The sequence below is a fragment of the Anser cygnoides genome, chromosome 1 (assembly GCF_040182565.1).
Source record: "Anser cygnoides isolate HZ-2024a breed goose chromosome 1, Taihu_goose_T2T_genome, whole genome shotgun sequence".
Taxonomy (NCBI): Eukaryota; Metazoa; Chordata; class Aves; order Anseriformes; family Anatidae; genus Anser; species Anser cygnoides.
Window position 1 is genome coordinate 20,167,569 of NC_089873.1, and position 17,293 is coordinate 20,184,861.

Sequence of the window (17,293 nt, forward strand, 5' to 3'; positions counted from 1 at the left end):
GTGTACATCCACAAAGCTGTGGCTTGCCTGACTTGCTGACAGTGCTGCTTGTTGCTGAGGAGAGATCAAAACAGACAACCAAAAAGTGAGCTGAATTTATACCCACTCTGAGATCAAGAAGCAGAGGCAGTAGAAAAACAGTCTGGCCAGAGGATCACACCGGGATTAATTTTATTTTTATTTTTTTTAATAGATGTGTTTATATTGCTTATGCTGTCCCCTCTGCCCATGTATTATGAGCAGAAGATACAACAGGATGATCAAAGTCACTGCAAGTGTTGAATTTTTAAACCTACAAACTACTCTTGAATAACTGTAAAGTACAGATGCTGAGATCTTGCATTTTCCTCCCCTATTAGCCAAGACTTCATAGCAGTTTCTGTTGCACAAGCAATGAAAAATGAATAAAGTAGGTAGATAAAAATAAATTCAGACCTCTCCCACCAAACACTAATTTCCAAAATGTTTAAATATATATAAATTGCTTTTATATATATATTTTAAAAATATATTTATATATTGCTATTCTAAAGAATTTGCAACTTAAAAAGCTTTCATTAGCTTGAATTTGCTCTTTTTCTACCATATCAGAGAAGCCTTAGAGGAAATAGGTTTTTGAAGGAAGAACTGATAAAACAGGTGTCAGAACTGAACGATGTTATATAAAAATGTACACAAGAAAAATGAAGTGTTAAGTAGAATTTGGACAGTAAATGCTTCCTGCATTTATGTTCACTTCTATGTGTTATAGAATTACAGGATTTTTTTTTACTTTTATTTATTTTTTAAATATAGTATATTTATTTTATAAATATACCAACACAATCACCCATGAGAGCTTTTATTTAATTCCCTGTGAATATCCTTGAGACAACATTTCTCTACCGGCCTGCTGGGTAAAGCAATTGTCTCATCTCTCACCTTCACCTCCAAATTTGAATATTTTTGTCGGCAACTCCTCTCTGTTCAACTTGCACTACGTTACTAGCAGCAAGAAGCTCTGGGTAATTTTCTGTTTATAATCCTCCTGAATGAACCCATAGCAGTACACCTCTGAACAGAAATAAACAGCTAAATAAAACAGTGTGAAAAGGTAACTTGCCTGTCACTAGCACTTAGATATGAACCAAGAGAGCCAGAAAATCCAGAGTTGCTGCCCTACCTACCAGCTCTTCGGAAAAAACAAACATTCCGAGAGAGGTTCACTTGCAGCAGGACCATCAGAGAAATCCACTTTTAATGGACTACAAAAACTAGAAGCAGGAAAGACTGTTTTACAGCAAGAAGTTTTAATAGCAGCATTTTAAAAAGAAAATATTCAATATTTATTTTGGTGAATGTTGATGGTCTGTGTGTATTGCTCCCTCTAGTGTAAAAATACAAAATCACAATCAACAAACATTGCAAAAATCACTGTTTGGTAACAAATACATATATATCTTTTAAAGTCATTACCCCCATTTTTTTCCTAAATATTTAAAACATGATTTCCCACATTTTAGTACAAAAGAGACAGATTAACTTTGTTTTAGCTTCTGATCTGGGATTCTCACACTTTTTTAGCTGGGGATGATCACACCAGAATTGACAAGTGAAGATGCAAATCTGCACGCTGTATTTACTGCAGTAACACTCCTGAAGAAAATAGTAGGATATCTTTAGATAGCGTTGTTCCCTTCCTTTTCCTCCACCAGAATACTAATTTGCATTCCACAATCATTGTACAGTTATTAATAGACCATGCTCTTACATGATACTAAGTTGTACAGAAGCACATTCTCAGATACGTTACTACTCATTCAGCTACCGTATCAGGTTAAGCCCTAGAATTGGGAAATTCTAAACAGGTATTCATTTCCATAACACACACCAGTGAAGAGCAACAAGTCTGAGAAAATATTTTATATTTGAAACCAACCTGAAGAGCCACTGGAAAATACTTTACTTTGGCATAGGAGCATAGGAAAAGCTGTAGCCATTGCTGCAGCCTCCTCGCAGACAATGTCCTGGGACAGTTTTCATCACATGCACAAAAGTAACACAGCCTTCCATGCAAAGTTCATCAAAAGAATATGCAGTATCGTTTGTATAGGATGCTTAAACGGCCTCTTTGAATCGTTAATGTTCTCCAGCCCAAAATTCTCTCAAGATCAAGAAAAACAGTTACCTTCTCCAAGAACTGATGGAGCTGCCTCTGAAGATAAAACCCAGAAAATGAATCTTGAAGGCCTGAGCCAAATTCACACTAAAGCTTCCACTTAAGATTTGCTTAAACAATTTGTTACAGAACAACAGAATTAAAGCTCCACTTTTATCTGCAAAAAGGAGCTCTTTTCCCCCCTCCAATGTTCCTACCATTGGAAGCAGTTGAGAACTTGAGAAGCCTTCTGAAAAATCATTTTCAACTGCATATTTTTGTTTTTAAACTGGTACTTCGTATTTCACAGATACCAGATTTACAAGTACAAAATTATCATCATCCTACTCCAAACTGCAATTACAGTTTTTCAGGGTCTGACAGATCCAAAAAAAACCCACATTTTTCTCTGCCTGCCAATCATTATCCCGTTTCCCACACACTGATTTTAAGTATATCTGGTAGCTCAAGTCTGAAATACTATCTGATTCAGGCTACTTGATGAAGACTCTCTTAATAAGCAAACCTAACAGATCAAAAGTAGTTATGGCGTCTCAACAAAGTGTGAGCTCCATTCCCTTCAAAGGTAAGCATGGTGAAGTGGCAGATCCTCCAAGTCATTACACAAAAGTACTAATTAAAACAAACAACCAAATTTTCACTTTAGTTTTCTACCTGATGTGGCTATTGTTTCTATCAGAGCAGCACACCTGGGATGCTCCTCACAAGATACCTGCCATCACTACTTCCTGCAAAGCATGGTTTACAGTCAAGACTGAGAAAACGGTTTGCTTGCTCGTTTGCGAAATTTATCGAAGTACTCTTTGTAATTAAGAGAGTCCATTATAGGCGGTTGCTCTCAGCTAGTACAGCATAACTAGAATACCTACCAGGCAGAGGGCTCAGTAAGGATGATACTGCATGCTGTAGCACAAAAGCAATCAGATTCTTTTAACTAGCTCCTCTTTAACAACTCAGTCATGGAGTAAAGAGAATGGGCACTACAGCAAAATTTCAGGGGCTAAATTCAGGACAAAATTAACAGTTGAGAAAGAAATTTTATTTCAAGCTTCTAAGGGGGTATTACAAACAATAGAGAATAAAAACATTAAAAACTATTTAAAAAGTAATTGTCCCTTTAAAATAAAGATTCAAGCAGGTTTAACAATGAAGTATGCTATTCATGAAGTTTTAAAAAAAGATTTAAAAAGTACTGGTTTTGCTGTATTTACTAATCCTTTATAAAAAAGCTGGGCATAAATACTTCGTGCATTCATATGCATTATTTGGTGTTTCATACTATATAACTTGGTACAGTATTTAAGATATCACTGCAAAAGAGTTCAAACACAGTGCATTTATAAATAATGGAGTCATTATAAATCACATTGCAAACATACCTTGCCATTTTCATTGTTACAAATTCAGTATTCTCAGTGAAGGTAGGAATAAAGTAGCTACAACAATCAATATCTTGACTTTATTTTTTTTTTTAATATAAAAATGCAATTCTGGAAACCCACCCTCCTTCTTCCCCCTGCCCAAACATAATGCTTTACTTCTTAAAAATAAAAATAAAGTACTAATTCTATATACATCACATGTACCATACAAAAATGTATCCAAAGTTTCTATTGCTACCAAAGTGTTCTAAATTAAAAGTTACATAAATCCCCTCATTGGAAACAGAAGATTACAAGTTACAAAAAAAATCAAATTACACACAAACCATCAAGTTATTTTTATACAATTTCCAATACATTTTTCTCCCAAAGCAAGTTGTCTTCTCATGTGCCTGTATAAAAATGCATATCAATATATTTGTCAATTTTATTTTTCGTTATAAATCAAATTAATACATTTTCTACAATAAATAAAACACAGGGAGGCACATATATCAACAAAATAAAATCAATGGGAGATAAATGGGATATGGTTTTGAAAGAAATAATGTGCTTGCAGGCTTTAAGCCAGATTTGTTTAAAACAAAAACAATCTTAAGTTATTTTGGGCAACAATGGAGTGTTTTTGGTGATTTGCAAGTGATGTACATAGTATAATTTTTTTCTTGATGTCTTTCTCACAAAGTACCCTCCAAAATAATGCAACTTCCTTTCTTAAAATACATATTTGTAATTGTAAATTTACATCAGTCTTAAATATGTGGTACTTTGTGCAAAGAGCAATGATTTACACAAACATTCAGAAGTCTTTTTCAGAAGCTACAGACCAAGGAAGAAATGATACAAGCAGCACCATATTGTATATGATTCAGGCAAACATATATTTGATGCCATTTTGATATTAGGCTTTACAATTCACTAAACACCTTAAGCTGGAAGATGGTGCTTAGGTAACTTAACCTTAGAAATAAAGAAAAATAAACAGCATGGAAACAAAAACCAACTCCCTCCCCAGCAAAATTATAAAAGGAATTAAAGAACTACTTCTAAAATCAGAATAAGTTAAGTGTTGAATATACATTTATGTACAATTATGAACACTATGAACAAGACATTTTAACAGGTTTAGTGGAAAATCCTCCAAACTACAACACGATAAAACCATTAATCAATATGGCAATGGTGATTTAGAAGAATTGCTCAACAATTTCAAGTTTGCAGAACTCAGCCACTGAATCAACAATTAAGGGGTTGTATCTTCAATACATTCTTTTAGACAAAGAGGTTCATTAGTAGAGTTCAAGTCTGTGGTATTTTTCATGCCTTGGTAGAATCTCTGCTAGTCAATATCACTGAAGTCACTGACTGGTTCTCCATGTACTCTACTCAGGTGATTCATAGCACGATCAAAAGCAATCCTTACTGCTTTTCGAATGCTTGAGTTGCGGCCTTCCATCATTTTTAACTTGTCTATGGTCTCATCTATCCCAAGGGGAACCATTTTGGATTTGGGAAGCCACTGCCTATAAGAAAAGGTAAAGTAACAATGTTAAATATAGAATAACATCACAAACTTTGTCCAGAACTGTAAGGGCTGCTACACCGTGTTTCCCATTTAGTAGGTCAGATTTGCCATTTTTAAAAAGAGCAGTGGAAGGAAAGATGTAACTTGATAAAAGGAAGAAAGAGAACTAGCTGAAAAACTTCCATATCTGGCAAAAATAAAAAGATCTAGTGGAAGAGGAAGACAATGTTTGTGTGAATATTATGTGAATTCTCCCCTCAGACTCCACACAGCATATTGCTGATAATGAAAGAAACAGAAAAAGGGAAGGTTTCATGGAAAAATTAGAAAGAGTTAACTTCGAGTGCATATTAATAATACAACATTTAATTAGGAAGATTAAAAATTTAAAGAAAAGACATTTGAACAGATTGGAAGATGTGTCGTCATTTGGAAAACAATGATGAAAGCTGATACAGACAAATACTGAAGACTATCTTTAAAAAAGAAAAGAAAAATCTGTGTAGTTAATTTTTCAGGCCCATATCAAAACCAGCTTGTAGATCAAAACAAGTAAGTTTATATTACTGCCTTCCAAACTGACCATAAATAAGTATCTTCCAGTATGATACACCTTGGTCCAAGAACAGACTCAAATATTTTAACATTATAGGTGATACATCGGTATGAAAAAGTATCTATAGGTAGGAATGTCTTAGTTTTCTCTTAGACTTAAGCTACAGATGTAAAGTTTTAAGTCTCTGTATTGAGCAAAGTATTTTAATAACGTACCAACTTCTTTTGTTGTCAAAAAACAGTACTAAGAATAGCTTCTCATCTGATTTGGTCTGCATTTGTTCTCCAATTTTGAGTACATCCAGGGGTGGCACTGGTATAGTAACACCATTGTGATGGCCAGCAACACGAGGCATCTTGGGGTCAATAATCTATAAAAGAGAAGAAAGGAGAGTTCCTAATTTAAATTTTACATCTTACACATAAAAGAAAAAGAATAATAAATCCAGCCTACGTAACCTATATTATGGTATGGATATTTGTTTCTGCAAAAAGAGTCATACCTTTAAAATCTGAAGGAAAAAAGAGCTCTTAACAGAATTAAAAGAAAAAACAGGAAAAAAAGAAAAAAATAAAGTAGCTTTCAAATATCTTGCATATGCTATTTAATTATCAGAAAAGGCTACTCATTTTTCAATGAATTGTGCAGTGAGAGTCACAAACAAAACTCCTTTGGAGATACTTCACAGTATTAATAATTGCCCAGTTGTCACTAAGGGTTATATTACTCCATGGCTGTTCCATCCATCTTTTGCCCTACAAACTTCTGTTATTTTGCCAGTTTCCCCAGTGATATCCATCTTAATTCAAAATAAACTGGTTATGGGAACTAAGCCAACAGAAAGCTAGGAACTGTGGAGAGTTTGTGGAAATCACAATAACTTTCTTCTCTTGACTGAGGTTTAATTCCTCAATCACCTCATCACACAGAGAAACACTAGTTTTTACATAAAGCAGTGGACAGAAAAGGAGCTTTCTGGCACCTCCTAGTCATGATCGGCTTAAATCTAACACCAAACTGCACCATTCAACAGACAATCAAATTTTAAGCATCTGACTAAAGTGTGCTTGAGTCATCTACTCAAGAGCTTGCGCACAAACTCAAGTGCTCTGAATCTCACCTCCACTAGTTTTAACCTGATTCTATTATGACTAAACTTCTTGATCTCCCCAGTAGGCATACATCAAACCAGTCACATGATTATCCAGTTTATTATATAAATCAAGTCATAGTATATGAACTGTTTGTATAACCCCAAATGGCTGAAGACATTCAAACACTTCATAAACATTTTTTCTACAAACTCTTGATTTAAGCAGAACTGTGTTTATTTCCCCTAAAATAACATGGACACAACAGCTTTAAGTTTCCAGCATATCATTCATAACTAGAAAAAAATTAAAAGGTTTTATCCATCGAGTTTTTTTGTTTCTTTAATGAGCTGCCGAATTTGAATATTTTAAATTTTGTTTTGCAGCAGAAAGTATCTCCTAAGTTCTAACACTAGCAAGATGTCTGTCAAATGCTTATTCAGTTGATCCTTTAAACAATATTGCAGTGAAAAGACTAGTGAGACAGTTAGGGTAACAGACATCATTTGTTCGACATCGGATATTGCAATAAGCTTACAAAAAGGTTTCATGTTAAAGCTGTAAAGAGGGAAAAGCAATCCACTTTACTCAAGATAATATGTAACTTCCCCTTCAGGCTGAGTTCATGCATCAAGATTTTCAAAGCAGAAACAGTATTACTAGTGTACTGATGGAAAGCTGTGTACTCACCAGAGCTGGGTAAGAAGGATATCCACTGCATTTGGCCCATACTACTTTTAGAGGCTCAAGAACAGATGTTGCAGCATCAGTTGAAATCCACATACTGCTATGCCCAACTTCTAAGAACAAACAATAATTAAATATAAGATTAGTATTTTACAGAATAAAACCTCAGACAAATCTACAGTTGTTTTGTCACCAGTATTTCATGATCATTAGAAATCAAATGTGTACCAGTACCACCTTTATGCAAATATCAATAAAAAACAGGTAATGTTCGCAATAGCTCTTGAAATGTTACTAGTAGCTTAATCCAAGTTTGCAGATAAAGAATGAGTTTTTAGAAGCTTCCAGAAACTGCCTATCACAGAACAATTCTTAGAAAGCAAGTGCCATCAGATTCTTATAATCCCTTTTCCTTTGAAAAAACATGAAGAAAAAGTTATGGTACTCCAAAAAATGTGTTTGTTTTGAAATTATGACAAGCCTGTCAAATAGATGGTGGTACGAAAGATGTAAGTTGTGATGGCATTAAAGATGCAAGTTGCATGATCTTTCCAAAGTGTTGGATATAACGTATAACAAGATTAGCCCCTGGTCACTTACAGCACTTGTCTGATAAACATAAGAATAGAAATGTGTTTAAGTTCTAACTTGCTTTTTTGTTGTTGTTGCTCCTTTTCTTTCGATTTAAATCAGAGCTCTTTGTCTCTCTGCCTAGCCCTTTCCTGAAGCAAAGTAAAAAAGACCAATAGGATTCAAGGAAGCAGCTGCAATAGGGGTTCTTCCTTCTCAGGAGGCAGCGCAACAGAAAGCTAAGTTTAGGTTACTGCTTGCTTCTACCAGAATCCTCAGTTTTCATCTCTGTTGCTTCAATCACCACTGGACTGAAGCACGAGACAGGTTTAAGCCATTCAGTCAACTAGAACCACAACTGACTCCTGTCAAGAGACTAGGCAGAAGACCATGAGTTGCCCACTCAAGATGGAACTTGGGGCAGAGAAAGTAGGAAGATGGGAATGAAAGGTCATGAACTGTAAAAGTGAGGAAAAACTTGTATAGGGAAACCTAATACCAAAGTATAGTTCAGAGGCTGCAGTTGCACAACTTTTTAGGAGCAAGACAATACTTGGTAGAAGTAGCTCTCTACTTGCCAAAAGAAAGTACGTTCAATTCTTCCTAATTTGCTTCTATTTAAAATAGGCAGCGCTTATAATGAAATCTGACATGCAGATATACATTCTATTTGAACATCAAGAAAATGGCTTCAAATCTTGCAGGAGTAGAAAGAGTGGGGAAAAAACACTTGAGCTGACTGACCTCTTTGTTTAGTGATCATTCTCCACAACATATTCTAGGTCAATTTCCAACCAAAGGCTTTTCATTCAATTATAGCTTATTTTGAATCAATAATGGTATCAACATTCCAAGAAAACACTGTATTGAGAAGTTTAAGGCTAGAGATTCACAACCCTATGAGTTCTCAAAATGCAATAATTCATAGTAATCTGCCACTACAGCTTAACCAAGATGCTAGATGTTTTTGAAGTTAAAAAATGTTGCAGGTTCTGTTGTAGCTGTGTATATCAGAGGAGAAAGAGCACCAAATGCAATATTTTTTTTCCAGTGTTTAAGACCTTAAACAAGTGTCCCAAAGAAAACAGGGATGTTTGCCACCAATTCCAACAGACTTTACAGATGAGAACTTTAATCAGTGGATTCCATTATATAAAACCACGGAAATGATGCAGTCTTATTTCGATTTTCTTTGTTGTTGTTGTTGAAACTGAACTACATAACCTTGGAAAAACTGTTACTAAACAATTTATGGGTTTATTTATTTGTTCCTTTCTGAATATTTTTAGAGGTCTTGTTAGGATTTTCCTCACTTACTCATTGAAAGACATAATAATATTCTTCAGATGAACAAAAATATAACACAGAAATAATACATACAGGCATTCTTATACTTCTAAGAGTATAGCTAAATTCATTAAATATTGGACATTATGGAAAGACATGTCAAATCCAGATGAAACATTTTGGTATCATCTCAAAACAACTGATCAAAACAATTTCTAACACCCCGAAAAAAATAATTTAGGCAACTTCTTTATTTCTCTGCTTCTCTGTATGTTAAGTATTCAAAAGGCGGCTAGACACAGTCATGAATTTTTAGGTTAACGTGTCTTTCATACAAAAACTATTTTGAAAATGTGTACAGAACTGTACCTGGTACATAAAAACAATACAAGTCCTCTTTTTTGAGGGGGCAGCTAACAGAATAAAGAAAAACCTACATTATTCTCAGCTGTAGAGGTGATACAAAAATGAAAAAAATGGTATTTTAATGCAGAGTAGGTGGTCATAATCTCACTAGAGGAACACAGCTAGACTCCCTCAGAGACTTCTTGGCTGTATAAACTGTAGGGAAGAGTCCCAGAATATTTTCCTAGTAAGAATTTATTCCACATGGTGTTATGGGTCTAGTTTACTACCACTAGCACATATGGTTAGTTTTGTTTTATGCCATAACAACCCTTTATTTCCTCAAGCTACGAGAGACAATGCATTTAAGTTAGCAGTCATGACAATGTAGTGCTGAGGATTTTAAAATAACAGTACTCACACACTATCTGAAAACCAACACTAACAAAATACCAAGACACCAGACTAAAGATCCTACATAGTTCAGGGTAAAGACAAGGATGTCTCTAAACATTTCCTCCTCCCCTTACAGACTTCCTACTTCTCACAATGTTTTAAAAACAACTACTGTGTTGTGGGCTTATTTTCCATGAGCATTCTCATAATGAAGTTGATGAGTTTAACTTTTTGTGGGTAGATTGAGCAAAACACCCATTAGGTGCCAGCACTGCAGGCTTCAAAGCTTTAAAGACACTTTTATCTTCAAAAACAGAGTTAAGAACTTCAAAACCCCAAACTTCAAGAAATCTGCACAGCTTTCAGCAAGGACCAAGAGTTTTTTTGTAGTTCAGTAATGAACTTTGTTTTAAATCAGAAACTTCAGCCTCAAAGAAGAAAGTCTTAAAAAAAAAAAAACTGAAACATGACCAGAGTAGTAAGAGTGCACAGCATTTGTTTTTTTTTCTCTCTCAAATTACTTAAGAGACAACTTTGACTTTAACATCTAAATCTGCAGATGAAGCCACAGATACTAAACATATTTAAGCTTCAAAAATACCAAGACCTAAAAATGAACTACGATCTCTCCAGCACAGATGGATCATTCTTTTGCACAAGAATTTATACTGAGGCTTTCCTTTTGTTGTTTAACTTTCGGCTGGACAAAGTGTACTTTCTGCCATCAATGACTTACCTGTTGAAATGAAGACTGTGCACAGAAGAAAGCTATTTGAGTCAAACGGTGTGAGACCTTCCCTACAACCTGCCCCCCTCTCCATTCCCCATTCCTGCTTACCAGTCCAAAATTACTGAAGTCAAAAACAGCATTTAGACACTGCTGGAAAAGATACTGCCACTAAGCTTTACTGAGGAAAGAAAGAAGTCTGACAATTAGGTGGAAAAAGTAACTGGCAAAGATGGGGGACAAAGAATTTAAAAGTTGAGACAAAAAGAATGAGGGGGACAGACTATGAACAGGAGAGGTAGACAAGAATCTTGGATAAGGAACAGCTGAGCAAAAGGACTGGGCAAGGTTCAGGAGGAGACAGAAGAATGCACTGCCACTTTCGCCCAGCAAGTTCCCAACCCTGTAAAGGAAGTCAAGACCCACAAATCTTAGCGCATCTCTGTATACAGCAACTTTTTATGAAAACCACTCATAACATGTCTCTATTCATCTTCCAGTGCTCCTGCATACCAAGGACAACAACCTATTACAAACAGATGATTCTCTTTGAAAAACAGGAAAACCTAATTAAGCCTATAAGTCCAAGCCCCAAAAGTTACACAGAATTGTAAGCTGTTTTTGAAACCTTAATTTATCCTCTTGCACGTATTTATACCTCAACGCAGCCTTCAGGTTTCAATGTAGAGCATATTTTTCCATAATATCCTTAACTTATTCAGTACACTAAGTGGACAGCATGCTTTCCACTTAGCTTTGCAAGCTCAACAGCAGTCCTGTAAATTTTTTGTTTGAACTACCATATTTCAGTGTGCATGCACGACAATGATTATATCAATCAGTCAGTGCAGAACTGCATCCCATCATAACCGCGGTATTATAACATAATATACCAGAGGTTTTGAGTTAGCATCTTGTAAATAAAAATAAAGTATTACTTGGACAGCATGACTGTAAGCACTGTGTCCATTTCTAAAGCACATATACTGTCAAGCAGAGTTGCTTGTGACATTTTGCTAAGAATGGGCAAAATTTTGTTTTAGTTTCTTTTTAAAATCCAAGAGTTTACTAATAAAAGTAAATCATGACAAAGTTCCAGTTATGCACAGAACGTAAGCAACACATTTCACTTCAGTCCTGCCTGTTTGTTCTTTATCTGCCAGTACAGAATGCAGCCGAAAGAATTAGAAGTATATACAATATATAACAGTATATAAAATAATACCACTTCTCCTTTGAGGCAGCTTTAGAATGTATCTGAGAACAGAGACAGAATTAAGATGGATCAAGGAAAGTTTGAAAAAGCAAGTACAGGAATTCTAAGTGGATAGTGTTAAACGTAAGACTAGCCAGGACAGAATAAGGAAAGTAAATGGAAAAGACTTTCTTGTATAGTAGGTTACCATACAAATAAAGATCCTAAACCTTAGAGTAATGAAGCAATAGCTGAAAATAGATTAGCTGCAAGAAAGAACACAAAACATCTTACAAGGAGGAAAGAACAGAGTAAGGCAAACAGAGTCAGATAAAAAGCACTGGAAAGACATGAAAGAATCCTGGATAAGGGGAGAGGAGCTGTAAGGGACTAACGACAGGCCTGCTAGACATGGCAAGTTTGACCCCTAACTGCAGCATGGGAACACTGTATTCTACAAACAGATCTACTTACAGATGAGACGACCTACTTAAATTTTGCAATACAATTAAAAAATATTAAAACAAAAGAAAGACATATCACCAAAACATAATTAATTCCCTGAAATATGGTAACCTGTTATACTGAATTTTTAGAAATTCTTGCTTTATTCCTTTTTTTTTTCCTGAATCAAAATGGACTATGTCTTACCCATCTGTCAACATATTTTTGCAGACGAGTATATAAGGAGTAAACCCCAAAACAAAAAGCCCAAAGAAAAATGCTAACAGAACCACAAATAGTATTGAAGTACAAGTTCTACTTGTACTACTAGAGTAGGCTAACTCACTTTAAATACCACTTATTGATCAAAACAACACTAGATGCTATTCTTTTTCTTTAAAGTTTTAAAAAAGTTGAAAGCAGAATCTAGCATTTTCTACCATGCTATCAACACCACTTTCAGAACTCTTTCAGCAGAGAAAATAAGAATGTTAGCATTTGTTAAACTAATGGACAAAATATAGTTGCATAGTATTATTAAGAAAACAGTTATTTATAAATAGCAGTTACCAGCTGCAATTCTTGCTGCTTTGGCATAGTTTCCATTTTCAATGCATGATATCAATTCACTTCGATCTTCCAACGTGTGTCTTCGTATAAGCGCTGGTTTACCTTTACCACACTTTGGTAGGCTGAAACTGCAAAAGTACAAATATTAAAGACCATCCCTTGATAAAATAACATTGTTCCCTACAAATGAAGACTCTGAACAAGAATTTAAAATCATATATGGTAAAAATCAGAGCCACAAACTCCAATGAATTCCATATAACAGAAAAAAAGTTAACCACCACAAAATCTACAAAATTTCATGCACTTAAATGGTTTGTTATCAGCAAAAGACAAGCAGTATGCAATTGCACTTCAACTTTAGTGCAGGTTATACACATTCAGCATATGAGCAGCTGCATCGTCTCCAGTGTTAAAAAAATGAATACTGGACACATAGAAACATGTTCCCTCTGCTCCAATAGTCCCACTAAATAGAAAAATGCAATTATTTTCTCTTTCACTTTTCATTACAAGTTCGAATCTTTCACTTACGATAGTAATGTCTATACACAAAGTGAGAAAGTTGTTCTTAAGAGTCTTATTGTACACCTGAGTTCTCTTCAAGAGATCAAAGAATGTGAACAGTAATTATTCTAAGTCGTATCCTCAATATATCAAATTCACAAGAGACACAGTATTCTCTTTGCTCCTGAAAGCCTTTTTGACATGAATGCATTAACATCACTCCTTTAAGCAATTTAATACCAATCATGAACAAATGAGCTAGTCTCTTCTTTAAAAAACAACACAAAAACTCCCTCCCCATACAAACCCACAGATTTATCCTATACTCCTGTATGCCCTATCCTACTCTAACAAGCTCTGTTCTTCTATTACTTATTTTCAAACTTCTTCACATCTCTCATCACATCAACAACTGAAAGTCGTGTACCATCGCCAACCATATTTCTAGGCCAAGAGAACACATACCAGCAACTGTCATTCCATGGATCCAAACAAACCCATTCAACTCCACTGCCATGTTGCTTCCTCAACTCTCATAGCCCAGGACTGGAGATAGTTACATGAGTATGCTTTTGGAATGGTGCACCATTGGTGATACATACACTGACACGTACTTCTTCCAATACAACAAAGGAATACTAGCAATCCTAATAGGTGTTTCATGTTTAACACACCATTGAGAAAATTGAAATGTACTCTTTTTTTTCTAAAATGTATTCAATCCTGCAATGTGGGTCACAAGCAGCACAGAAAACTGACATATTCTACCTCAAATTTGTATTTGATATTCACGGTTTTACCTGGTGTTACACAAAAGACTGTTACTAGATGAAATGCTAGATTCTGATGCACAGCGACGACGAGGTTCAACTTTTCTCCCCGGAGTATCGTCTAATGCTCTCTCTTTACTTCCATCTCCAAAACCATTTGAGAGACCTACAGCATAACAGAAAAAAACTGCATCAAACTGGAAACGAACATACCATTTCATTAACAATTTTATACACACACGCATTGTATAATTATTGTTCTGTACCTCTTAAGTATTTTGATAGGACGAAAAAGAAAGAACACGAACATTAACAAAATATTTCATTTTCAAAACATAGTATTATAAATAGTAGGATCCTGTAGTCCAGTTTTTAAAGTTAGGATGGAAATTTAGGTAACACAAAAAAAGGTGAAGATTTCAATATGGGAAATGCCAAACAGAATATCAAATTAGTCTCTGTATGTAATGTTTCCAACACGTAGTACATTAAGACAGTCAGGCTGCAGAAGCTGGGTAGAAAAACCAAGGAAAAAAAATGTTACAAACCAGAGACAGATTTACCAAGTCAACAGAAAACTCATTTTAAAACAGGGTTACACGTAAATCAATGCAGAACTTCTGAAAATCCTTTTCAGTTACTAAAAGTAAAAAGTGGTAGGGATTTTCTTATGAAGTTAGCTAGCTCTTCCTGAAAGAAATTTAGTAATTTCAAATTAACATCACGTCAATTTTCTGGGATCAAAAAATCAGTAATATGCATATGATTTTTTTTTCCTAAAACAATCTTTCTCCTGATACTAGTTCAGATATATCTGAGGATACTGTATTTTTACTTCACAACTGTAATGAAAACCTAACAGAAAGCTTCTATATTACAAGCTACTAATTTGGCGGGCTGTCATCAATCCTGCCCTGGTCTGCTAATTCTCAAAAAACATAGTTCTTATAAGCAGAACATGCTGGAAAATTCATGGACTGAGTTTTTGAAACCCATTGTAAAGCCAATGTAAATTTACCCATCGTAAATTTGATTAAAACAGACCAATGAAGTGGTTTAAGCTAGCATTCTGAAGAAATTTCCCAAAGGCAAAAAAAACAGAACTTTTCTGTTTTCTGAAAATTTATTTTTTTGTTTTGTTTTGTTTTAAAAGAAAGTATCCAACACAGACTCCAGGATATCATCAAAAATGAACTGACTTAAAACAATGGGACTAGCTTCCAATAAGCTACCATAAGCTGTAGACCACAAAGAGAACAAAATTTTAACCTGAACTCCATTCTGAGCACACTTATTTCCTTACAACAAATTAAAGTTTTTAATTCTGTGTGTATGACCTACATGCTTCTCATACTGCAAGAAAGAACTATCCATCATAGCCATCCTATTATCAGTCTTAAAAGTCATCATAATCTTTGTTCATTCAGACATGGTCATTTAAGCTTACATATCTTCACATCTCTACATAGGACATTGAAATAAAAGCAAATTATGTCAGAACTCCCCTTTTTAAGTTCTAATTGTTTCAGCTTGTCTGTTGCAAAGCCCTATACAAAGAAGGAGGACAACTATGAACTTTAGCTTAGCAAGTTACTTTGTACGATCCAGGCATATTTCAAAGTGTTTCCATTCAGTGACCGCCCCCCCCCCCCCCCCCGGAAGACGCTCCCTTTCAATTAAGTTTTACTATTTTTTTTTAAGAGAAAGAGAAGAATTTATTCAGTAATCTGAAAGATTCACATATGACCATTCCCTTTCATTAGCATTTACTTTACACTGAAGATTTAAGCGTGCTTCTTAAGTCCCATATTTGCCCTTAATTTCCTACACAGGAAAAAAAAAAAAAAGATAGAAGTTTGTATTGTCTTGAGTGTTCAGGCAGCAAACTAGATGCTTTTTTAATATTAAAAAATATTAATTTTGTTCTCATTTGAAGCAAATCAGTACAGATAGCTGGGGATTAAGTAGGAGCTCTGTCCTAGACTATGTTGAATGACCTGTTGAAACAGAGCAGGCTTTATGAGAAAGCTTAAATTCCCCTGTAAAACTATCATGGTACACTTTATATAGCACATAAAATGAAAAACTAAACAATTTTTCTATAAAGATAAAAAGGTGATCTTGGGTCTCTACAAGTAACTTTTCTAATACGTGAGGCCTATTTTTCAAGTGGATTGTAAAAACTGTTTTGTTTTCACCCTGCCACAAGCAGGCACCTAGTTAATATACATCAACCACAGAAACAAGTTACATCACAGATTTCATTTTAAGTCTACAGAGAGATCAAGTAAATATTGCTACCAGAACCAGAGCAGGGTTCAGGTTCCCAGTGGACTGAGAAAGTGAAAGGAAATGCATGTTTAATCTCATAAGAAGATATATGAAGTGTTCAACCATGTGTACCCCAAATACAACTTAGCTATGTGTCTGTGTACACCTGTGCTGTATGTGTACACATACCCAGGACAAAAAACATCAGGGGCTGGCTTCCCATTTTGATTGCTTCAATAAGTTTATGATCATGCTGCCACTGAAAGGGATGGTTTAGTGCTCTCAGTCCCTTGCAATAGTTTCTTCTCATCTTCACTCCGTCACTACAGTGAAATGTGAGACCATGTGTTGAACTAGTTTTCAGCCACGCACTGGGAAAAGCAACCAAGTAACTGCACGACTGCTGATGTTGAGAAACAAGGAAAGGAACAGGAACATACAACTATAACAATGGGGACGGCTCTCTGCACTGGCAGTCCAGTTTAAACAGACTGTAAGTTTAATGACTCATTTACTTCACTAACATAGGTTTTGAAGACTACAGTAACTCCACCTGTCCTCCCCCCAACATATTTCTTTCTCGTTTGTGGAAGTATGAAAAATGAAGAAAACAAGACTATCATCAGGAACATTTTTGCTGAATATCAAGCCCTTAATTATACCAGCTTACATAGTCCAGGTGACTCAGATTGCACAGTCTATTCTTCAGAAATTGTAAGGAATATGCAGAAATTGTAAGATATATGTAGTATTTTAAGAAAGGAAGACCTCAACGCTTAGTTTAAGTGAAACACACATATCTGGTCACACAG

The 17,293-nt window shown here is 35.1% G+C and overlaps 1 protein-coding gene across 4 annotated transcripts in view; it reads right to left on the reverse strand.

The window, feature by feature from the left end:
* Positions 1-3,175: 3,175 nt before the first annotated feature.
* Positions 3,176-17,293, reverse strand: part of BRD1 (bromodomain containing 1) — a 59,449-nt gene continuing 45,331 nt past the window's right edge. For all 4 annotated transcript variants that reach the window (XM_066990215.1, XM_066990207.1, XM_066990199.1 and 1 more), the window contains 5 exons: positions 14,241-14,376; positions 12,934-13,061; positions 7,403-7,512; positions 5,837-5,991; positions 3,176-5,063 (listed from right to left, as the gene is read on the reverse strand). In XM_066990215.1, coding sequence (XP_066846316.1) covers positions 4,880-5,063; positions 5,837-5,991; positions 7,403-7,512; positions 12,934-13,061; positions 14,241-14,376 — 713 coding nt within the window. In that variant the 3' untranslated portion in view covers positions 3,176-4,879. The remainder of the gene's footprint in view (positions 5,064-5,836; positions 5,992-7,402; positions 7,513-12,933; positions 13,062-14,240; positions 14,377-17,293) is intronic.